The 26,295-nt window shown below is 37.3% G+C and overlaps 1 protein-coding gene across 3 annotated transcripts in view; it reads right to left on the bottom strand.

Moving 5' to 3' along the window:
* The window catches only part of DIAPH2 (diaphanous related formin 2), a 953,573-nt gene that overhangs the window by 203,292 nt on the left and 723,986 nt on the right, over positions 1-26,295 (bottom strand). For all 3 annotated transcript variants that reach the window (XM_070461796.1, XM_070461795.1, XM_070461794.1), the window contains one exon: positions 8,880-9,015. In XM_070461796.1, the coding sequence (XP_070317897.1) occupies positions 8,880-9,015 (136 nt within the window). The remainder of the gene's footprint in view (positions 1-8,879; positions 9,016-26,295) is intronic.

Here is a 26,295-nt window from a genome sequence, read left to right as displayed (position 1 = left end):
TGCATTAGCATCTATGAGTTGCTCATTATCATTTGTAAAATATGATAGAATGTGGCACCTAGTTTTTGTCTCAGAAATTTATATTATCAGGGGTGCTTCAATGCTGTGCTATGCTTTGTTGCTCAGTCATGTCTGACTCTGTGACCCCATAGACTGTAGTCCGCCAGGCTCCTCTGTCTGTGGAGATTCTCTAGGTGAGAATACTGAATGGGTTTCTATGCCCTCCTCCAGGGGATCTTTCCCAACCCAGGGATCGAATCCAGGTCTCCCCCATTGCAGGCAGATTTTTTACCATCAGGGAAGCCCAAGCTTTAATACTGCTTGGGATTAATTCTGTTATTTACAGATCTTTACTATTGGTTACTATAGTTTAATGCCTGGGGAATGACATTTGGAAACATAATTTTGATCCATCCAGATTAAAATAATGTGAAACGAATTAACTTAAAAGATACAATCATTTTAAAACTCAGAAAACTAAAATTGCTATCCACTAATGATAGAGCTTAAATGCTTAGGTTTATTGGTTAAAATTTGCTTATTCACTCTCAGAAGACTGATTTATCATCAAATCTGACTCAGGTAGCTGTCCTTATAATCATACTAGAAGTAAACAGGTAATTCTAATTTCCATATAATCTTATATGAGAAGAAGCAAAACTGTTCCTGATTAAATAATATTTGCATAAGAATCACACTTGGAGTTTCCAATTTCAAAATACCCTTTTTGAAATGCATTTATTTTTATTGCTTGCTGTTAGTCCTTGCAATTAATTTGCTGAGTTCCAGAAACATGAAAAGAAAGAGATTTATTCACAAATATTACAAACATTTGGTAAGCTTTCTTACTCTACCTACAGAATCAATTAATTTATTTTTTGTGATCCCTAAATTAATTATCATCTATATTAATACAATCAAAGGTTGGAGAATATAGATTACGCCAAGTACTTGGCATAGTTTACATACTATTACACACATTTTAGAGTACATTTATTGATTTAGCATATGTTTGGCTGCATTTAAATTAGCTTTCTCAATTTTACATTTAAATAAATGATGTATTACTGTGCATGCTTTAATTAAAATTATTTGTGGAATGGCACAATAAATGTTGGTTGGATTAATGAAATAACCTAAGATGCCAAAACACATCAATACATAGTTATATATTGATGAAACTTTGCTGTTCTTAAAAAAAAAAAAAGTCATCAGTGAATCCATTGCTTCCAACACCAAATGCCATTTATCCCTCCATCTCTTTTATGAAAATTTTCCTTCGTGTACCACCTTCCTAAACTGCCACAGGTTGCAGCTCCTTTGTAAGGAACATCAGAAATGAGCTAACTCCTTTTTTTCTTCCCCTTTGACTGCTCTCTTCCAGCTATATCCACCTTGTGTTCAACTCTCCTCTCTTGTACTCTGGCTCACTACCCGGGTAATCCCTGAACAAATTCCTATAATCACCTTGACTCTCCTACCTCATCACATCACAACCCCACATCTGACTTGCAAGACTCCTCACAAGTCTTTCCAACAGTCTTCCTATTTTCCCAAGAGTTTCCAATTTCAAACCTTCCTCTGTCAATGATGAAAACGAGAACAATGAGAACCTGAGAAAATATTTACTGAACATTGAACTGTTCATCAGAGACCAATGACATCAACATGTAATTGATAGACTAGAGTATTAGCGACATCAGTCTCTATGGGTTACCTCATTTTACCCTCACAATAACAAAGAATGTTCTATTACTCCTTTTTATAGAGGAGGATATTAAGGCACAGAGAGATGAAAGTCTTTGTCAGAGATAATATGGGTACTCAGTTGTAGATCTAAGACCTGAACGTAGGACCTATCCTTGTCATCACTTTAATGAACTTCCCTGTGGGTCACTGAACAGTTCCTCCACATGAGGCCTTCCACTTTCCATGCTGACACATGCCAATGCTGACGTTAGTCCCATTTACTTGAATAGTTTCACCCCTGGTTAGCCAAATATTACCCATCTTTCAGAGGCCATAGTTAGTTAACTATGTGAAAAAATAGTTCAACTATTTTTTCAACTTCTTGTGAAACCTTACATCATTTTACCAGATCTCATTGATCTCTCCTTTTAGATAGTCTGAAGTAATCTCTGTTATATATCAGTACACTGTTTGCTGGTTCAGCTTTATCACATCTGAAGAGTAGCAGAATATTTCACCCCAAAATATGCCACTATTTCAAGCTGAAGATAATTGAGAAGAAGCAGATACCAGAAAAACTCTCAGCCCTGTAGCTATCTGCCTAAAAGCAGGATATAAATTTGTGAAGGTGTCCCTCTATTACTCTTTATCAGGAATAAAGAGAAGTTATTCATCAGAGACTATTCTAGATAGACTGTTATCCTTTTGGAAACAGCACCAAGGGAACCTACGTAACAGTTTGCAGACTAGCTCTTATCTTCCATTAGTTTCTTCATATATTTACGTTCCCACAATTTGCCACACTAGAAACGCAAAGTGCTTTGCTTTTGTCTCATCTAAAAGCTTCTAAAAATGCATTATTCTTTCGCTAAGATGATATATAAGCCCAAGTTCTAACCACCCTTTGAGTTACTCATCACTGAATGCGCTCAGGTATATGCATGATGCATGTATTACTACATCTGTTCATTTTTCTCCTGTTAATCTGCCTTTTGTCCATGTAATTTATAGAGCCCCAGTCAATGAACAGTTTTTTTCTCACCTACACGTCTTTGACAAAACTGTAAACTAAAAAGGATGAGGACTATGTCTTGAACTTTTTTCTGAATTCTTCAACGAGCACAAAATGACTCATCATTAGCAGCAGCAAGAATTTTCTAGGCTCTGTGTTATGTACTACACTTAATTATCTCATTTAATCTTCACTAAAATAATAGGAGGCAAATGTCAGTATCCTCCATTATGAATGAGGTAACTGAGGCATGAAGAGATGAAGGAAGAGAACAAGGTCATAAAGTGAGTAGGTGGCAGAGCTAGGACTGATCTCCACTTTTGTAATGCAGAGATGTTAATAACTTTTTAATCATGTCACTTAATGCTTACAAATGATGGTTTCTTTAATATATACCCATGTCTTTTTTCTCTTTTATAATAAAAAAATACTATTTCTTATCATGGGCTTTGCCTGTGGATTTCTAATTCTTTCAAAATGGAGCCTTAAAACATGGTTGTTTTTTTTTTTGAGAGACATGGCATTTTATAATGGATTTAACTGTAAAGATGTAATTATCTGGCTGCTTGGTTTCCATGATATCTTTACTTAATACTGAGTTTGGTAGATCACATCCAGATTATAGAAATAATCTTTTGTGGTTGCTTTATCCCATTATTCCTCAGGATAATTAGATTCTAAAATATTTCCTCATGATGAATGTATATAATTTGCGTGCCAGATAAATACATCTTGTTGTTGTTACTCATTAGCTATATGGGATCACAGGAGATTTTTAAAAAGGGATGGTCTGCCAATTTTGCAAAGTTCATATGAAATGGAAACGTTACAGAAAAAGTATCTGTTTTTAAAGTCATTTGCAATTTTCAAATGACTTTCTTTGCCCAAGGACTCTTTACTTGACTACCTTTGTACAGGTAAGATTTCCTCATTCCAAATGTATCTATCTCCAGTCACATGTGCATGAACTATCTCTACAGCTTATATTATATGTAGCTCACAATGTTAATCCAGTGTTCTATATCAGTTCTTTCAGTGGAAAATGGATAACACTGTTATAACTGGACACATTTACAAGTTCTTTGAATCACTTTCAGATGGCACCTCATTCTCATGTCTTCCGTGGATTCACCTTTTATGTAGCTCCATCATGCCTCCTCCCAGACTCAAAACAATGTCTGCAACTGACTTCCACCTAGTTAACAGTAGTATCTTTTACAAGATACTAAGAAACTCACTGACACTGAATGACATTTTGATACCCAGTTACCAAACTCTGTTTTTATTCTTTCTTTTCTGTATCTTTGTTCTTCTTAAGATTATATAATTTCAATGGAAGGATCTCTTTTTAAAACATATTTGCAAGTACTAACACACATATACTTTAATTGTAAAATAATATTACAATAAACAATAACAATAATAAGAGGATGTGAGAGTTGGACCATAAAGAAGGCTGAGCACCAAAGAATTGATGCTTTCAAACTGGAGAAGGCTCTTGAGAGCCCTCTGGAAAGCAAGGAGATCAAACCACTTAATCCTAAAGGAAATCAATCCTGAATATTCACTGGAAGGACTGATGCTGAAGTTGAAGCTCTAATACTTTGACTGCCTGATACAAAGAGTAGACTCATTAGAAAAGACCCTGATGCTGTGAAAGATTGAGGGTAGAAGAAGGAGGCGACAGAGGATGAGATGGTTGGATGGCATCACCGACTTCAATAGAAATGAGTTTGAGCAAACTCTGGGAGATGGTGAAGGACAGGGAAGCCTGGCATGCTACAGTCCACAGGATCACAAAGAGTCGGATACCACGTAGCTAATGAACAATGAACGACATTTGCTACATATGGGCCACCAATCAAGAACCTAATGGTGAGGTCAAACTGGAGTTAAGTTGGACCTCTAATCCAACATGACTGGTTTCCCTTCACCATGCGAAGGGACAGATGTGTACACATGGAGAATGCCATGTGAAGACTTAAGTCATGCTGCCACAAGCCAAGGAACTAACAGAAACAAAGAGAGAAACCTGGAATGGATGGATCCTTCCCTAGTGTCTTTAGAAAGAGCAGCACCCTACCAATACCTTCATTTCAGATTTCTGTCCTCCAGAACTGGGAGACAATAAACCTTGTTGTTCTAAGCCATCCAGTTTGTGGTATTTTCTTATAGAAGGCCTAGGAAACTAATAAGCTTGCATGCCTGTGTGCGTGCTCAGTCGTGTGCAACTCTTTGAAACCCCATGGACTTAGCCCACCAAGCTCCTCTGTCCATGGGATTTTCCAGGCAAGAACACTGGAGTGGGTTGAAATTTCCTCCTGCAGTGGCTTTTCCCAACCCAGGGATCAAACTCATGTCTCCTGCAGCCCCTGCATTGGCAGACAGATTTACTACTGAGCCACCTGGGAAGCCTAGGTAACTAATATATCCTAACTTTAATAATCAAAAACCAATGATTCTCAAGTGTGTCTTTCTCATCTAAACTTTTCCTGGGTTTCATATGCACACACACAATAGCTTCTTAGATATTTCCCATCTTTACAACATTTCTTAAAATGACATGGGATTCAAAATGTTGCCTATCATGTAATCCTCCTGATGAAGTCTGCTCTATTTGTGAATTGTTTTTTTATTTATTAAATTGATTTATTTATTAAAGAAGGTACCACCTTCTTTAATGCCCCCTTCCCTTGATTCTCCCATCTAAAATTTTCAGGGTCAGTGAATTCTACATTTTAATAACCCTCTGGTGATGGTTAATTTTATGTATCAGCTTGACTGGGCCATGGTATCCACATATTAGTTCAGAGTAACGAGGGTGTTTTTACATGAGATAAATATTTAAGTCAATGGATTTTTTAGTAAATCAGATCGCCCTTTGTAATGCAGGTGGGCCTCATCCAATCAACTGAAGTTCTGAATAGATCAAAAAACTGATTGCTTCTGAGCAAGAGGGAATTCTACCAGCAGATTGCCTTTGGACTTGAACTGCAACATTGGTTCTTCCCTGGCTCTCCAGGGTGCCATCCTACTCTGCAGATTTTCGACATGCCAGCTTCTATAATCACATGAGCCAATTCCTTAAAATAAATCTGTCTATACATATCCACAACATATAGAATAGAATACACTTCTTACTGGTGACTTCTGTAATGGCACTACCACTGCATTAATTCAGGCCACCATCTTCTCTTGTCAAGAATGTGATAACCTCTTAACCTCTGTTGTCTCATGCTGTTTCAGTCAATTCTCTATGCTTTTGTCAAAATGATCTTTCTAAGAAACCTATAAAAGCACATTAACTTTCTATTTAGAAGCATTCATAGGTTTACCATAGCTCTCAGAGTAAGACCCTTAGCATAACCAAGAGAATGCACAATCTATCCTCTACCTCTTTCAGCCTCTTCTCTCAGTACTCCTCCATGCACAAAAGGGAGCTAATATTCAGTGCTATTCTACTGACTCTATCACCTATTAAGTAAGAACTTCCTGCAAATACCCACTGCCATGCTGTGCTCTAGTCCTTTCCCTAATTGAGTGATCATCAGTCAGGACCTGTTCTTTTGATCCTAATTATGAAACTTGCTTGCTAAATTATGTTGATACTATCTTATTTTACCTTGGCAGTTTACTTTTTTCTTTTCATTATTTTTAAAATGTTCTGGTGGCTCAGACATTAAAGAATCTGCCTGCAATGCAGGAGACATAGTTTCGATCCCTGGAATTTTGAAGATCCCTTGGAGAAGGGAATGGCTACTCAGTCTAGTATTCGTGTGTGGAGAATCCCATGGACAGAGAAGCCTGGCAGGCCACAGTCCACGGGGTGGCAAAGAGTTGGACACCACTGACCAAGTAACACTTTCCCCTTTCCCCTCACAGTGATTTACAATATTGTGTAAGTTTCAGGTGTACAGTGCAATGATTCAGTTATATGTGTGTGTATACACACACACACACACACACACACACACACACACATACATATATATGGCAGAAGATATATCCCACCCAATCGAAACAGACAGAAAATAACTAGGCTTGGGGAAAGACCTCACCTTTAACACAGATTTTATGGAGTGGGCATGAATCAGCAAAGAAACAGAATGAAAAACACCTCAATCTCCACACCTTGAAATGTGTGTGTCTATGAGTATATGTGTGTGCTTATGTTTGGGAGACCCAAATGTTCCACTGAGATTCTGCCTAACTCAAAATTAGGGATGTTGGCGTATCTGTGCAGTGACTAGCAAGAGCTGTCATGCTCCATTTTCCTCTGAGTAAATCAGTCATTTATTGAGAATATATATATATATATATATGTATATTCTTTTTTACATTCATTTCCATTATGGTATTTTACAAGATACTGAATATAGTTCCCTGTGCCATAAGTGGGACCTTGCTGTTTGTTTATCCATTCTGTATACTTTTTTTCTTTGAAAATTATGCTTACTTCCTTGGCAAAAAAATAAACTGTAGTCACTTCCTAAAATTTGTATGTATTTTAAAGGTATGAAGAAAATGGTAGCAATATCACTTTAGAAGATTTGCCAAATATCACTTTAGAAGATTTATGGCAGAATAATTGATAATGGGGCTTCCCTAGTGGCTCAGATGGTAAAGAATCTGCATGCAATGCAGGAGACCTGGGGTTCAAGCCCTGGGTCAGGAAGATACCCTGGAGAAGGGAGTGGCAACCCACTCCAGTATTCCTGCCTGGAGAATTCCATGAACAGAGGAGCCTGGTAGGCTACAGTCTGTGGGATTGCAGAGTTGGATGCGACTGAGCGACCAACACTTTCACTTTCAATTATAATAAATACTTGCAATTAAAAATGCATAACAATAATTAAAAATTAACTTTGGCCACAGACTGCCTAGGCTCAGATCTTGGTTCTACCTCCTACTCTCTATGTCAACTTGGACAACTCCCTTAACTTCTCTGTGCCTCAGTTTCCTCATCTTAAAATGAGATAGTAATACTCTTCTATTAGGGTTTTGTGAGGATTAAATATATTCAAATACATAAAATCCTAGAACACAGTAAATTCCTGATACACAGTAAGTACTGTATGTTTGCTGTTGTTGCTCTTGTTATTGTTATTATTTGACAATGGCATTTATAAGGGTACAGATGCTATCACCAGACTATTTAGATTCTAATCTTGCTGCTAATACTTCCTATTTGTGTGACCTTGGCAAGTTCCTTAATTTCTGTGACCTTGGCAAGTTCCTTAATTTCTATGAGCTTCAGTTTCCTCGTCTGTAAAATGAGATAATAATAGCATCTGTCTCAGAGAGATGTTATGAAGATTAACGTTCTTAAAATATGTGAAAGCCTTAGAACAGTGCTTGGCACATGGTAAACATTATACAGTGCTTGCAATTCTGAATATCATATATTTAGAAACAGGTGGTCCATATTAATCATATTATCTTGCATCCTGTTCAGATTTTGTTTTGTTTTTAAATTCTCTAACTCTCAGTGGCAAAGGCTATGCTTTTTCATTATTCAGTTGCAGGTACCTGATGCTGATCACTTTCTTACCTCCCTCTCTTCTTTAAAAAGAAAACAAAACCAAAGCAAAAAGATCCACCTTTTATAGGCAGTCATTCTTGCTAACCAAGAAAACAACTTACTTCATACTATGTGGATATACCGGTATTTTATTCGTAGGCTCACAGCTGGACAAGGTGCTTTCTCCCTACTTTTTTTCAGCTTTTAATAGTGCTGTCAATATCCATTAAGACGTGAAATGTTTAAGATTCCAAAGGAGGGTGTTAGTCGTTGCTGTACTATCAACAGGCACGTGCCAATAAAATAAAATTAAAACCATAAGGCTCATCTCCCCAGACCAGTGTTTCTCTTTTCCTCTCACTCTCTTCTTCTCTTACCACTGCCTCATTCAGAACATATATAATTTGATTAAAAAAATGAAAAGAAAGAGTGTTGCAACAACATATTACCTTGCATTGGCTATCAAAAATCCTGTGTTCAGTGTAGGATGACAAGAAATAAAGATAATAATGAGAGACATTTGATAAAGGTAACTCATAATATGGTAAATTTTCTACCAAAACCATAATTATTCAGTTTATAATTCAAAATTAATTAAATGCAATTACTTTACACTTCATATGTCTTTTTTTTTTTTTAAATGGAAGCACTTCATACCTTTGTTTATATCAATGAGTTGTTTCTTTTTCTTCTGGCGTTCCAACTTTTCTTGTTCAGCTTTCTCTTTTGCAAGCTTTGCCCTCCTAGTCTTCTCTTCCAGTTCTTTTCTCTTGTGGTTATCTTTCACTGCTTCCTGTACATATAAACAAAGTTAAAAATTCTTACATTGCCTATATATTAGAGGACTTGTGCAATTTTAAAATTCTAAATACACATGTGTAGATGTTCAGAGATGGCATAGTTTTATAGCAGCTTTTAGGTATGTGCATGTACTTTTGAGAGGATGAAATAACCTAAGATATTCCTTCTTGAAAAAAAAAAAGGTATATTCAGGATTTAATTGCTATTACCTGGGGTGCTAGAAAATTAGAAACATGAATATTTACAGATTTACCAATAAACATTCTGTCTCTGTTGTTGAAATATGAAATAGCTTTGATACACAAGAAAAAGTTTAATAGGGAAATATGGTTAGCAGGTATTCTACCACTTTTTTTTTACAGTTTCCCCTTTCCTGAAAAATGTTTTTTTAAAACCAACTGATAAGATTTTGTGAGGAAAAATGAGACACATTTATAAAGAACTTAGAACACTTAGTCTATGACAATGATGGTGGTGGGTGTGGTGGTGGTCATCATTAAATCTAATGGTGCAAGACATGAAACAATCAGCCATATTGTCACAGGAAAGACAAACCTGCAAGTTTAATAGCATTTACACGTCAAGATCTTTAGGAATGCTGAAATGTACTTCCAGTTATTGTGTGTTTTATTTTGCATAGATTATGTGTGGAACTCAAGGTAATCAGTACATTTCATCAGACAGTATGGGATAAAGTTAGAGTTAAAAGTTCAGTTGGACTAATAGTACTTTAGAGAAGAGTCATTTTAGAGAAATCACTAATACAGAGACAAATCAACTCCAAGTTCCTTCCATCAAATTGTTCTGCTTTTCTTTTTCCTATTCTAATTCATTAGACCTATTTCACAGCATGTACCAACTATTTCACAAAAGCTATTTTGTTCCAAAAACCCCAAAGAAGACTCAATAACAAGAATACATCTACAAGGCTTGGCCTGGAGGTACCTATATTGAAATATTTTTTTCTACATATTAAAAGATATAATAGTTTTAATTTATTTAGTTTTAAAAACCTTTATTTGTATTTATTTATTTGACTGTGCCACGTCTTAGTTGCAGCATGCAGGATCAATCTTCATTGTGGCATGAGGGATCTTTTTTTTAGTTGAGGCATGTTGGAATCATTAGTTGGAGCATGTGGGATCTTAGTTCCCCAACCAGGGGTCGAACCCAGGCCCCCTGCAATGGGAGTATGGAATCTTAGCCACTGGACTACCAGGGAAGTCCCTATAATAGATTTCAAAAGACTTTAGAAAGCACTTTCAAAATATTCTTCTGATTTGCAAGAATTATTGGTACCTTTCCCTTCTACTACTGCTATCACACTAGCACATCTAGAATTATGCTAAGGGCACAAAATACTCTGGCTCCTGTAGACAAACTCAAAGATTTACCACTTAGACTTGAATAATAGAATCATAATTTTGGAGCAGCATTTCTCAACTTCAGCACTGTTGTCATTTGGGGCAAGACAATTCTTGGTTGTAGGCTTCCCAGGTGGCTCAGTGGTAAAGAATCTGCCTGACAAGCAGGAGACATGGGTTTGATCCCTGGATTAGGAAGGTCCCCTGGAGAAGTAAATGGCAACCCATTCCAGTATTCTTGCTGGGAAATTCCATGGACAGAGGAGCCCAATGGGCCACAGTCCATGGGGTCACAAAGAGTTGTATACAACTTAACAACAACAATAAATTCTTTGTTGGGGGAGTGCCATGTGTCTTGTAAGATATTTAGCAGCACTCTTGACCTCCACTGACTAGATGCCGGTAGCACCTCTTTCTGGTTGTGACAGCCCAAATGTCTCGAGACTGGCAGATGTTACCCAGGTTGAGAACCACTAACCTAGGGGGTTTTATAGAAATTATTCACCAAAAATTGAAAATTGCCTGTTCCCCTGAAAGCATCTTTTTTTTGCAGATATGGAAACTGAGTTCTGAACGAGTTTAACTACTTGTCTAAGGTCACACATTTAGGTAATTGCAAAGTTGGGAAAAGAACTCATGTCTCTCCTCAGTGTTTAATGTTTGTTTGATTCTTTGAGAAAGAAAAGATAAGTGGATATGACACCAAAAGCACAGACAACCAAAGAAAGAAACAGATAAATAAAACCTCATCAAAACTAAAAACTTTTATCTATCAAAGAACATTGTCAAGGGAATTCTCTGGCGGTCCAGTGGTTAGAACTTGGCACTCTCACTGCCAGGGCCTGGGTTCAATCCCTGGTTGGGGTACTAAGGTCCCACAAGCTGTGTGGTGCAGCCAAAAGGGAGGGGGAAAAAAAAAAAACCCACTGTCAAGAGAGTGAAGAGATAACCCACAGAATGGGAGAAAATATTTGTAAGTCGTATATCTGATAGGAATATATAAATCTTTTACTACTCAACCATAAAAAGACAAATAACCCAACTAAAAATGGGCAAAAGATTTAAACTGATATTTCTGCAAAGCAGATAGAGAGCCAATAAGTATACAAAAAGACATTCGACATCATTAGTCACTAGGGAACTGCAAATCAAAATCACAATGAGGTACCACTTTATGAATACTAAGATGTCTATAATAAAAAAACAACAAAACAGATAATAACAAGTGAGGAATTGGAAAAATTCAAATGCCTTGCATTGCTGGTGTGAAAGTAAAATGGTGATTCATCTTGGAAAGCTGTCTGAGTTCTTCAAAATGCTAAACATAGAGTTACAATAGGACCCAACAATTCCACTTCTGGATATGTATCCAAGAGAAAAGAAAACACATGTTCATACAAAAACTTGTGCAAGATTTTTCATTAGAAGAATTATTTCCAATAGCCAATAAGTGGAGACTACCCAAAGGTCTATCAGCTGATAAATGGATAAACAAAATGTGGTACATACTGTTTATGGAATATTATTCGACCATAAAAAGAATAAAGTACTGATATATGACACAATATGAATGAACCTTAAAATATTATGCTAAGTGAAAGAAGTCAAACACAAAAGGCCACATATGGTATGATTCCATTCATATGTAGTGTCCAGAATAGACAAATCCATGGAGAGAGAAAGTAGACTATTGGTTGACAGGAGAAGGAGGACTGGGGAATGGAGAATGACTGTTAATGAGTATGGGGCTTCTTTTTGGTCTTGATGAAAATGTTCTGGAATTACGTAGTGGTGATCATTGCAGAAACTTGTGAATATATTAAAAACCACTGATTTGGTACTTCAAAAGAGTGAATTTCATGATATGTAAATTATATCTCAATAAAAATTAATAAAATAAAAAATAAGTATTTGAAAAAGGCAGGATTGAAATAAAATTGTAACTTAGAAAAAAAGGCAACATGCAAAGGCAACATACATTCAGGCTCTGATACTAACAAGTTGCATGATCTATGGTAAGTACATAAGAGGAGGTGAGTAGCAGAAGAGAGAAGGGAGGTTAATGCTTGTGTATATTTTATTACCAGTCAGATTTCTGATCTGGTGAACCATCAACCAACATCTGGATGGATGCTTCCATTATCAGTCTACTGGACTATTTAGCTGTTGAGTGCTGTCATTTATTATGAAGATAGAAAAAACTGGTAACTTGCAGTTGTATTTCTTTCTTGTCCTGATAATAACAGCTATTTTTTAATGGAAATTTATTATGTGCCAGGTATTTAAAGTAAAGAACTTCAAATACTTATAGAAAACCTACAAAACAACTAGTATTTGTTCTCATTTTACAGATGGTAAAACTTAGGTTCAGGTAGGTTAAATGAGATGTCCAAGGCTCTGCAGGTACTTAAATACCAGAACCACAAATGTTCACTCACATTACCATGATGCCTTCCAAATAAAGTTGTCAGATAAAACACAGGACACTCAGCTAGATGTGAATGTCAGATAGTATTTCATTCATTTTTATGACTGAGTAATAACGTGAATTTTTCTTTTTTTTTTTAATTTAAGTATATCCCATTCAATACTTAGCATATACTTATAATAAAAAATTTCATGCAATAGCTGGGACATCTTGATACTAAAACTCATTCATTCTCCATGCAATATTTGGGATATACTCATTTTAGAAATTCAGGTAATATGTGGGACATTGATAACAAAAGATTTTAGCATAGTTTATCTGAAATTCAACTTTAACTGGGCATCTAGTATTTCTATGTGAAAAATGTGGCAACCTTATTCCCAAGACTGTTGATGTTTTTATAAGTATTCTCTTGTAGACTAAGATTACATAATGAAGATTGTAGAATAATTATAAAAATACAAAAAAGCCCAAATATAAACTATACTCTGAGAACAGAAATGATATAGATCATTGATAGGCATTATGTGGTTCATGAACTTGACTCGTACTATTTCTATAGTATTCTTCACATTTTGTTCCTTTTATTTTATAAAAACAAAGCTAAAAAAGTTTATATAAAAATCTAAACTAATACAATTTAGAAGAAAATCAGTCATTAATATCACCAAATCACTAGTAGAAAAATTCGTCATATGGGAATGGGTTAAATTTCTATATGAAAGGGAGACTTGGAACTGGCACTTATAAAACACCATGAATCTAAGTCTATAAACAATGAAACAGAACAAGTAATAGGTCCATCAGTTGACATCTTAAATGTTTCAGGAACAAATTTAACTACGAAACAGTCACACAGTTTGAAATGGCATAATGACGTACTCTTAAAGAGACCAAAACAAAGAGGAAAATAATTTCTGTGGCTTGGCAATAATAGAAATGAATGCAGACATCTACAAAGGCATGTATTTTTCAAGCAACACAGACTGTGGAGTAAGATTCAGTTCTGATATCACCAATTCTGTCTTCATGAAGAAGCATCATGCTAAAAAGAAGATCCTATTCCTCTTGGTGGTTTTACTCTTTGGCTCTGGCTTTAGGAAATTAGGGATGGGAAGCACATGCCTATTTAATTCTCCCTACATAGGAAATAAATTTACAATGAGAAAGGGAAATCTTAACTATGGTTCCATATCAACAATCTTTAATTTTACTAGAGAGAAAGATAAGAAATTTCAAAACCTTGGTTAACTCTCCAAAAAATATGAAGACTGATGAGAGAACTCTTTTGAGGGATAAGGATGTATTTTTTTCAACCTAACTCTTATAAAACAAAATCCAAATAATTAAAAGAATAAAAGCAACAGGAGCAAATTTGAGATTGGAATTTAAAAAAAAAACCTTTAAATAATTGACTGTGATTAACAGCACTTTATATTTGTTGAGCCTCACTAAACATTTTAAATGCTAACTTGGCTACTTCAACATGATTCTTGAGTAGGCATCAATCATTATTTCTTAGGGTTGGGAATGCCAAGTGATTAGATTCTATCAATGTGAAGAACTGTGTTCTGTTAAGAGGATGCTAATTGAGAAAGTGTTTTGGTAGTAACCTCACCAAGATAAGAAATGCTTACAGAAAAAAAAGTCTCAGTTTTACTGGCATATCTATTTTTCAAGTCAGGAAAAAGCACAGGAGTAGAATGCAATAAAAAATGTCTCCAAGATTGACTGTAAAATTTTTGTACTCACCAACCTCATTTTAAATCTCTCACTAATTTAAAGTCTCTATTGTCTTACTGAAAGATAAGAATAAATTACAAACCTTATTTCCTTTGTTGGGCATAATTAACAAATGAGACCTATGGACTAAAAATGTCATGTTAAAAAACAACAACAATAAAACCCAAACTTCATGTAAATGATAAGACCTCTCATATATCCCAATTAAACTTCAAGAAATGGATGAAACTGGTTTAGAAAATTCCAGGGGGCTCAGATTCCAGCCTCTTTCATATTAGGTCTACACAAACCAAGCATCTTCTAATCTCATGATATTTCAAAATGAAAACCACTGCCCACCAAAACTTATTCCTTACTTCCATTGTATTCAAGGGCTTTTTATCCCAGTGCTGACTTCAGAGGCACTCTACAAGCACTGTGATCTCACTGAAAGTCAAAGTATACTTGAGGGATGGAGAAGTAGAGCAATTAGCAAGAAAAATGGATCTTGGAGTCACCTTAACCTGGTTTCATATCCAAGTTCCCATCTCTTATCCTAAGAGCTGTGTGACCTTGAACAACTTAGTTACTTCATTTCTCTGAGCTTTAGTTTATACATCTGTAGAACAGAGATGCTAAGTCACTTCAATCGTGTCCAACTCTTTGCAACCCTATGGACAGTAGACTGTCAGGTTCCTCTGTCCATGGGATTCTCCAAGCATGAATACTGAAGTGCATTGCCATGCCCTCCTCCAGGGGAGCTTCCTGACCCAGGGATTCGAACCTGCGTCTCTTACATCTTTTTGTATTGGCAGGCGGGTTCTTTACCACTAGCGCCAGTTGGTACTACACTCAAATTACTTAGTTGTTCAAGAGATTAAGGGAAATAATGTTTATATAAAACTGAAGACGATGCCTGGTACAGAGAAATACTCACTACATGATGGCAGTCATTATTATATGTGAAAGAAACATCTGAAAGTTTAAATGGTAAGCACACATGACCTCATGCGTTTTCAATAGCTTCATTTGCACAATCCCCTCTCTTTTTTGGAAGACACGAGGATGTGATCCATGACTAGAAATGTAGCATCTTGATACCATCTACCCTCATAAGCATACTGAACATGATTTTCAACTGTACCGTATCACTGGCATTGAAGGTAACATTATTTATTTATTTATTTTTGTCCCACCGCCCAGCATGCAGGATCTTAGTTCCCCCACCAGGGATCAAACCTGCGTCCCCAGAAATAGAAGCACAGAGTCTTAACAACTAGACCACCAGGAAAGTCCCTTAAAGGTAATTTTAAAAATCTAAATATGTATATATATATATACACATAGATATCACTATCACTTGGCACTCATAAAAAAAAAAACTAGGAATTTATTTTTTTCTCTTTTGAGTTTTGAATTATCCTGGGTATCTGTGAGAATATCCTTGGCAAGACTGTGATTCATTTTCAGTATTGGAAGCTGTATTAGAAGAGAGTCACACAACCTTAAAAGAATGCATTGAAAATGTCCTGGTGAAAAAATTGGCAATGTTGTTGCCAGAGGCACAATGTGATCAAGCCACTGAGTGTTTCTTCATTCATCAGGGATGTTAGAAGGATTCACAAATGATACTGAGTCAAATCATTTGGCAACAATATAAAGAAACCTGCCATGCATTATATTGAAAATCTTTTTATACATAAAGGTGAATCAGGGAGAGATAATTGTTTGATGAAAACTCAATGAAATAGGTGAATTCTCTCCACATCTTTTATCTTGAACTGTCCTATCATCTGATCCTTTTTTAGCTTTAATTCAAACTGTGCTGTTGGAGCTTTTTTTTTCTTTTACCTTCTTTCTGTCTTATACTACCATTTCAGAATTTGAAATTGTTTCCTTTAATCTCTTTTAAAATAACACCAAACACTTAAAATTCCAATCAAAGGACTGCTGACCTGGATACTGTAAATTTCTGTTTCTTAGACAAGTATGATGTTTCTAAGGCTCCATTTTATAATGCATCTTGTTGATAAGATTTCTCAAATTTCCTGACCCAGGGATTTTATGCCCAGAGTAAAAATGATGGGAAAGAGGCCTATTTATTTTGTTCCTTTCAAGTCAAGACCCATAATCTAAACATTCTGAGTAGAGCAGCATACCCTTGTGAACACAGGATGGCCTTTAGGAGCTAAGAAATCTGGCTTAAATCCTAGCTGTCCAGCGACCATCATGCTTTATCTCCTTGGCCCACTTACTTAACTGTGCTAAGCCTGCTTTGCTGAAATACGAAATACCTGTACTTCACAGTGTTGGTCTGTTAGTTTTTGAGATATTGCATCTGAAGCCATTAAGCACAGTGCTTGGCACATTAAAGAAGTATGCAGTAAATGGGGTGGTTATTATTATTATATAATTCCACAGTTGGGCAATACCAGTTCAGGATCTGTACTCCATTTCAAAACCCTAGCCCAGAGGTGTGCAAACATATGCACATGTGCACTGGTGAGAGGGAGGCTTCTATTTGATATGGAAATCTTGCAACATCCAGTAAAGCTATGAAGAAACAAAACATATACTCTTTCTCAGACCCCAAAACTTTATACAGACGACAGGACTTGCCTTCTCAATTCATGATTAAAAAGATACAGATAGAATAAACAATAATTTTCGGGGGAAATTCTTGTGTTAATATACATACCTAACAGATCTAAGAAACAAAATCATCACAGAATATTTTGCTATGTAGACTAATAATGAAATTCACATATCATCTTACTTAGAGTTCAACACACTTTATGAGACTGGCAAAAACAGAGAGATGAAGTTCCCTGGGGAAAGGCAGTAGATTTTTTTTCCCCTGTTATTGTTTTTTTAACATCTAGAGTTAGTTCTGTCATCTCCCTAAGAAAATAAAGCACATAATCCAAGGCCATTTGACCTGGAAATAAGAAGATTTCTTTCTTTTGTATTTATCTCAGAATGTTGTATTCATTTGTTCTGCTTAAAGGAGAATTAGTGTACACTCAGTCTACTACCCCAGGCTTTGTGAAACTCTGCTCAAGTGACCAATAGGAGGCTGCTAGTTGGTGGCTCAGTGGTAAAGAATCTGCCTGCCATGTAGGAGACACAAGAGACGTGGGTTCAATCCCTGGGTGGGGAAGATCCCCTGGAGAAGGAAATGGCTACCCACTCCAGTATTCTTGCCTGGAAAATCCCATGCACAGAGGAGCCCAGAGGGCTAAGCAGGTGGCAAAGAGTCGGACACGATTTAGCGACTAAACAATAACAAAGTCTTGCTGGAAAACCATCTACTGGAGGATTTCAAAGAGAAGGTAGGATGATATAATCTTTTTGCTTGTTGGTGGGGTTCTCATTTAATTTCAGGCATAACTGGAGGCAAGATACGTAGAAATGGAAAGGTCGTCCAGACCAGTGAACTAGGGTTATAGAAGCAATGTCCTTTCCCTCTCCCAGAGATGTGCTGAGCATGACAATGCAAAGGAAAGGCAATTATATGTATGATGCCTCATTATCATTTTCCAAAATAATTTTCTTTAACAAAATTCTCCTTCCTTTCCAACACTCTGCTTCATACAGATAGGTATCTAACACACTCTGCTTGAACTGTTCTGGCTGCTAGACATTGCTGCAATTTGCTGCACCTGCCTGAAACCAAGGATAAGAGTTGCTGGGAAACACAGATCCAAATATATGTTACCACTACTGATGTGGAACTTGGGCTGAGGTCCCTATTTGTTAGGATAAGTGGGTAAAAATCCTAAAGAATACCAAAGGTCATAGTAAATCTGGACTCATCTACTCTTCCAGATGCATATTAAAAAGCAGAGACATTGCTTTGCTAACAAAGGTCCATCTAGTCAAGGCTATGGTTTTTCCAGTGGTCATATATGGATGTGAGAGTTGGACTATAAAGAAAGCTGAGCACCGAAGAACTGATGCTTTTGAACTGTGGTGTTGGAGAAGACTCTTGAGAGTCCCTTGAACTGCAAGGAGATCCAACCAGTCCATTCTAAAGGAGATCAGTCCTGGGTGTTCATTGGACGGATTGATGTTGAAGCTGAAACTCCAATACTTTGGCCACCTGATGCGAAGAGCTGACTCATTTGAAAAGACCCCGATGCTGGGAAAGATTGATGGCAGGAGGAGAAGGGGATGACAGAGGATGAAATGGTTGGATGGCATCACCGACTCAATGGACATGGGTTTGGGTGAACCCTGGGAGTTGGTGATAGACAGGGAGGCCTGGCGTGCTGCGGTTCATGGGGTTGCAAAGAGTTGGACACAACTGAGTGACTAAACTGAGCTTTTCCAGATTTTTCTCACTCCCATTTGAGAATAATGATATCAGGTTACACAATATGAGAGATGAGCTTTTCAGCCTCTGAACAAAGAATTGAACCACCAGATGATTAGCAAAAAAACCCTATATAAGATAGTACAATGATTTGGGCACAAATTAAGGCTTTCCATTAAAGAAAAGAAGGAATCTTACTCTTTAATTAACATCAAACAACTTTAGATATTCCTTTTCTCTAGTTTCACTGTGTTTAGAGGGCATATCGGATTGAAGGAGTCATGACAAATGCTCAGGGCAAAGAATTTTCAGCTGCAGCAACCACACTCTGAGAGTCAGTACCTCTGAAGACTCTGTCAGCACTGTAATACTGCTAAACTTTTTTTTTTCCCTTCCCAGATATTTCCACTTATTACAGTACAAATGACCTATAAAATTCCTCTTATGCAAAATCTCATGAATACTTCATCAATCAATCAACTATGATTGTAACTGAGAAGTCTTTCTTTCTCAGTGGGGTAATTGAAACCTTGATTAGCTTGCTCGAGTACTTAGGTGTCTCTGTAATAGACACGAAACAAATGTATTGATACTGTAGTTAGACAGAGGTTCAAGTCATGCTTATTAACCTTTGCAAACAAGGTATGAATCACAGAGGTGTAGGCTAAATAACCAAATCAAACAAAATAGACATTTTCCTACCCTCTTAGATTCTGAAGAGATGCTATGCTCCTTCCTTCCTATAGACCAGATTGTTCTCTCTCCACCTCCTTACTAGCTTAGACTGCCCTCTCCCACACTTAATTTTCACCTTCCCCTAAAGTTGTGTCTTTCGGCCTCCTTCCTTCCTCCTCCTTCCTCTTGGTCTCTTTGTCAGAGAAGCCATCTACTCCTACTCAGAGCTGAAGAAAAACCAGCCCTTCCAACAGCCCACAAGGCCTGACATGATCTGGTCCTCTCCTGCTTGTCCTGGGTCATTCAATTCTATCCTCACTGCTCAATTTCCCTCAGAGAATTTACACTCATGTTCTTTCTGCTCTCACACAGAACTACCAAAAGGGCTTCCCTGGTGGCTCAGCTGGTAAAGAACCTGCCTGCCAATGCAGGAGATACAAGAGACCTAGGTTTGTTCCCTGGGTCACGAAGATCCCCTGGAGAAGGAAATGCAACCTGCTCCAATATTCTTGCCTGGGAAATCCCATGGAAAGAGGAACCTGGTGGGCTACATCCATGGGGTTTCAAAGTTGAAATGTCTCCTAATCAGTGAGGATTTCCCTTACCATCTTACATAAAATAACCCACTAATGAACTTCCTAGCTCCATCTTCCTTACTGTAGTCTCCTAACATAAAAGGTCAAATCTAGTTAAACTTTTGATATGTTTCACATTTTCTAAGAACTGGAAGCTGGAGTTCATCAATTTACATAATAATATTTTTCTGTCTGGAAATTCTCAAAACATGAAATTCCCAAGAACATCTCTACACATAATTCCCTACACTTCTCATATTTCTTTATTGTGGAAAATCTGAGTGGCTGGGAAATAAACATCACCCACCTTCAAATGGTTGGTTTCTCTCCGGATCATCCAAAGGTTATGGTTCACTGACTTCTATATTTATTTTCTTTAAAATGCCAGTGTGTAGTATTTCCAAGGCCTGAAAACCATGACATTTGTCACATGGACATAGCACCACACACTGCAGTGAAAATTCACTTGTGTAGAGATGAGTGTTTACACAGAACCTCCAGGGTTACAAGAAAAAGAATTGTTTTAAATTTGGAAAGGAGATCTTTGTTTTCACTGCATGATCCACACACATTTGTAATACATAGCTTTGCCAGTGATCTTTTGGTTTCAGACTAAACTGTTTCAGGTTCGGGTGGAAGGTTTAAATGAAAACTTCCTTGAGTTTATTTGTATAACTAACTCCCTTTTGGCAGAGAGGAGACTCATAGAAGAATCTGATCTGTTGCAGGAGAGGAAGACAGTTAAGTGAATTCCAGTACATGCTCACTAAAGGAGCCCTGTCTTGTATTCAGCACAACCAGCTTCCTGTTCAGCCTCCTTAAGAAACAAATAAAAAATTAATGCATCTTTCACATGCTGTACATATCAGGAGATTTGACAGATAAACAGATCTTTGCACACCAGTGTGGTCGTGAAGAGAATCTCAAAGGTAAATTATTCAAAAAGGGAAGAAGGAAAAAAAGAAAACTCTTAGGTGCAAATCTCCTTGGATATTAAACTTGCAGTTGGTTACAAAGTGGTCATGCTTTGTAATGAAGGCTGGCTATAATCCCCAAGGCCTTCTTTTAAAATTTGCTTTACAACTGCAAAAACCATGGGATCTGAAGTTGGAGGAAAAACTGCCTCTCTCGTCACAGTCCATTAGAATGCTGAACTCTGATTAGTTAGAAGTTAATCTGCAATCTGGAGCATGGTAGAGGTTTTCAAATGCTGCAGGTATCTGCAGACATATTTTTCTTCATAGCTATTGGAATATCCCTCTTTCCATCTGGGAAAGAAAAACAATTGAGTTTGACATGCCTCTATGGACCTCGACTTGATTAAACTCTATGAAGCGCTCTGAGTGCCTATAGGAAGTTAATCTGTAATTTTAAAAAAATTATATTTTGAACCAAAGGAACAAAGTGAAATTCTAAAGTGACTGATAAGATATTTTAATGGGAAAGCATCTCCGGGAGGGTTGGCTGGGTGGAAATGGCAAAACAAGTGGTATATTTCAGCTCTGTGAGCTGAGTTTACTGCCTTATTAGTCACCATCTTAGAAGATACAAGAAGCAGCACAATCAATAAGGTTTTTGATGAGACCAATTTGGGTGGGTTGAAAAGCACCTCGGAGACTTGGATAAGAATATTAAATTATGTTGACAAGGAGAAATATACACTCAGAACAGGAAAGACCCCCCCCAAAAATGCTCACTGCAGTCTTCTGCCTGTGAGTAGGGCTCCATGACCTCCCACGGGAACCAATGCTGATAGTTAATCACTTTGAAAATGAAATACTTCCCTATGTCTAACTAAAAGCTGTCAGTTTCTCAAGCCCATAGCTTGTCTATCATCTGCTGAGAAATAGAAACCTGGTCAATATCTTCCTTAAAAGTCTTTACATGTATAAACACATAACACAGTATAACACGTCCCCTTAAAACAGTATAATGTGTTTCCTTAAACACATGATAATGTTATAACAGTATAACATGTCCCCAGGAACATGTTGGTGCCCGATGAGTCCCAGAAAAGTAAAGCTGATTCTCAAATGCGGAGTGAATTTCCAAGTTCATAGGGTAAATGTTAGGAGGAAGGATGGGGTCAGAGAGGCCCTTAAGAAAATTAGTCTGGACTCCAAATTAAGTTGCTCAATATCATTTTCTAAAATAACAACTCTCAGAGAGTTTTTTCTATGAATTTACTAATGTTTAGGTTTTGCCCTGGGTCTTCTCTACTTGTTGGACATTATATTTTAAATCCTAGGTTTCTTTGCTCTCATATGTATGCCCCACACTCCCCAAAATAAACAAAGCTAGGAAAATATACCCTAAAAGATGGGTTAACCAGTATCTACAGTAAGGATATTCCCAGTTGTCCATCCTCTAATTCTCTCAATTTATCATAGCATTTGTTTTGTAACATTATAAGGTGCAACTGTAAACTTACAAGATTGGTTCCAGTATATCTATTGAAACTGTGAACCCCATCCTTCAAATGGCCACTTTGGGAAGCCACAAACTTATTTTGGTGAGGGCTATTACACTGTGATTGAAACTCCTCTTTCAGAATTGACCTCTGAATCATATAAAATCAGTCTAATTATTTTAGATTCACAATATTTTTGACCAGAGACTTTGTTACCCTGTTCAATCATACATCTTATTAATAAAACTTGGCTCAATATCACTTTAGATTTAAAAATGAAATCCACCCTCAAATTGCAAAGACTCAGTACCCCTGAAAAGATCTAAAGCACGTGCGAAACAACCCTTAGGAAAAACCTAAAACAGGCATTTCCAGAATATTTTGGGAAATGTTACTATCTTTCGATTAAGATAACAATGGGGGTAAAAGTCCTAAAACTCTACACACTTCTGATTTGAGTTTAAAAAATAGTCCCTCCTCATATACCACTGATTCATGATAAATAATCATACATGAAGAATCAAAAATCTTTCTAGTGAATGTGTATATGTTCCTGGATCTATGCTATCTGCTCAATGCCTTTAATTATTTTACATTTGACTAGTTCCTCAGGGAACCTATTTCTGAGGGAAGACACACATCAAAAAAAAAAAAATATATATATATAATTTGCATATATACATTATATGTAAATAAATTCTAATAAAGTGTTAAAAATTCCTCAGGACATATTGCCACTGACAATTTTTCTGTCCTTTGGGTGATGTGAAAGACAGGGAAAGGAAGAAAAGGCCCAGGAAGTAGAAAGGTAAGACAAAAGGAGCCATATTTGCATCCAGTGACTTACATCTTCTCTGAGAAGCAAGAAACATTCCTTGAGTAACTACCATGTAGGAGAATCAGCAAAAGTATTATACAAAAGGTTCTTGTTCTCCTGCAGATGGTGACTGTAGACATGAAATTAAAAAACATTTGCTGCTTGGAAGAAAAGCTATGACCAACCTAGACAGCATATTAGAAAGCAGAGACAATACTTTGCCAACAAAGGTCCATCTAGTCAATGCTATGGTTTTTCCAGTAGTCATGTATGGATATGAGAGTTGGACTATAAAGAAAGCTTAGTGCTAAAGAACATATGCTTTTGAACTGTGGTGTTGGAGAAGACTCTGGAAGAGTCCCTTGGACTGCAAGGAGATCCAACCAGTCCATCCTAAAGGAAATCAGTCCTGAATATTCATTGGAAGGACGCTGACGCTGAAGCTGAAACGCCAATACTTTGGCCACCTGAAGGGATTTAAGCCAATCTCTTAGATTGTCCATAGAAATAGCATTCTAGAGTCTAGAGAGTAGATCCTACTTTTTTTAAAAAAAATCATTGTGAATAAAAGTTACATGCTCAGTTCAATCGCTCAGTCCTGTCTCACTCTCCGCGACCCCATGGACTGCAGCACGCCAGGTTTCCCTGTCCATCACCAGGGGAGGGAACCAAATTCTTTGTGAGTAAAAATGTACTCTCTTGGACTAACAAGGCACAAACTCTTTCACAGAAGTAAATGAATATGGCTTTGCTCAATTTACTTTTCACAAAGGCATCTTGATTGCCAGTCAGAACTCTGTGCTCTTCTAAGTAAAAAGTGATTGATGAGTTGCTGTCCTACCTTCCAAGACATTAACAGCAAGATGTCCTTCCAGTAATTATGGGGAAGCACCTTTCCTTTTATTGATGTCTGAACAATCAGGATAACTTTTATATGTAGAGAAACATACATATATATAACACTAAACAACAAGTGGGAGCCAAGCAACACAAATAAAAAAGGAAAGCTGATAAGGCACAGAAAAGCATGGCAAGACGGCTCCTAGAGTTCATGGTGGCCCTGCAGTGAATTTAACACTTCCATGCTATATTTTTGGTAAGGGAAATGTCATTTTCATGAAGTAGAAGAGAGCAAAACTCTGTCTCTGTTCCCTTGGATAAAACTGGAGACCCTAAGGACTGCTTCCATAACCAACATGTCCAGATACGTTCATCTTTCCCTTATATGATGCTGTGCTGTGCTTAGTCGCTCAGTCATGTCCAACTCTTTGCGACCCTATGGACTGTAGCCCATCAGGCTCCTCTGTCCATGGGATGCTCCAGGCAAGCATATTGGAGTGGGTGGCTATGCCCTTCTTCAGGGGATCTTCCCAACCCAGGGGTTGAACCCAGGTCTTCCGCATTGCAGGTGGATTCTTTACTGTCTGAGCCACCAGGGAAACTCTATATGATGTTAATATATGTTAAGTATTAACATGCATTCAGTTATCCAAATATTTCCTTTATGCGTGTTGCTTTAGTCCTGGCTTAGTTGAACCTTAGTTCTGAAAGGGCAGGTGCTATGTTGGTTTGTCAGCTTCAGGTATGATATATTCAGATAAGCATTCAAGTATAATCTGAAAAGAGCATCTAATACAAAGGCAGCATGTGGTAAGTATTTTTAATTAATGAAGATGGTGATGATTAATTTGGTGTAAATACTAGTTTAGCACATGTAATAACAATATTCTGAGTTGGGTTTATCTCGTTTGACAGTTTGGCCTTTTTGAAATAGTGTGCTTAATTTACAGGCGGAACAACTCTAAAGGCAGGGGCAGATTTACCATGAAGCTAAATGAAGCAAGAGCATCAGGACTCCTCACTTACATGGACCGGGGGAGGGGCACTGGCAACGTGTTCATCTGCCCATGTGTTTTTGCAAAGGTTGCAAAAGAAAAATATCTTTACATATTTTCCCCTAAATGGATCCTCCCAATTAACGTAAACTCAGACCTCACAAATCTGGATCCTCTGTTTAAGGGATACATAAAATGTATATATAAAAGGATGTATAAAAATCTGAGGAAGACTGTGGTGAAGAGTAAGGGAGGGACTTCCATGGTGGTCCAGTGGCTAAGACTCTGCACTCCCAATTCAGGGGGCCTGGGCTCAATCCCTGGTTGGTGAACTAGATCCCACACGCTGCAACTAAAGATACCATGTACCCCAACTGAGACCTAGTGCAGCCAAATAAATAAAATATTTCTTAAAAAATAAGGGAGCACTGGGATGACCCAGAGGGATGGGATGGAGAGGGAGGTGGGAGGGGGGTTCAAGATGGGGAACACATGTAAATCCATGGCTGATTCATGTCAATGTATGGCAAAAACCACTACAATATTGCAAAGAAATTAGCGTCCAACTAATAAAAATAAATGAAAAAAAAAAGGGGGAAATGCCAAACCATGAACAAAAGATGGATAAGTAAGCTCAGAAAAGATGGGGTTAAGGGATATAACTCGATCCATGGACATGCAGTAGATATTTGTTTAAAGGACAAAGCTAATCTGATATCTTCCAGATTTCCAGAAGCAAATTAACAGGGCCAGTGATTGAACTCTAAGAAGAGAAGCCCTGTTTGAAAATTATAAAGAATTTTACAGTAAGAATGGCAAAGCAGTGGAACCAAGTCAAGTTATGAACCTGCTTTCTCTAAAAATCTACTTGAAAGAATAGCTAGGTAGCTGCTAAAAGGGTCTAGAAAAAATTCCAGGAGCCTAGGCTACAGGATAAACCCACAGGGAATTCCTCAGTTTCTGTGTGTTAGATGCTCAGTCGTGTCCGACTCTTTGCGAACCTATGGTCTGTCCATGTAATTCTCCAGGCAAGAATACTGGAGTGGGTTGACATTCCCTTCTCCAGGGGATCTTCCCAACCCATGGATCGAACCTGTGTCTCCTGCATTGCAGGCAGATTCTTTACCATTT

Source organism: Odocoileus virginianus, chromosome X, assembly GCF_023699985.2.
Source record: "Odocoileus virginianus isolate 20LAN1187 ecotype Illinois chromosome X, Ovbor_1.2, whole genome shotgun sequence".
Classification (NCBI taxonomy): domain Eukaryota; kingdom Metazoa; phylum Chordata; class Mammalia; order Artiodactyla; family Cervidae; genus Odocoileus; species Odocoileus virginianus.
This window is presented reverse-complemented; position numbering and strand designations above follow the sequence as displayed.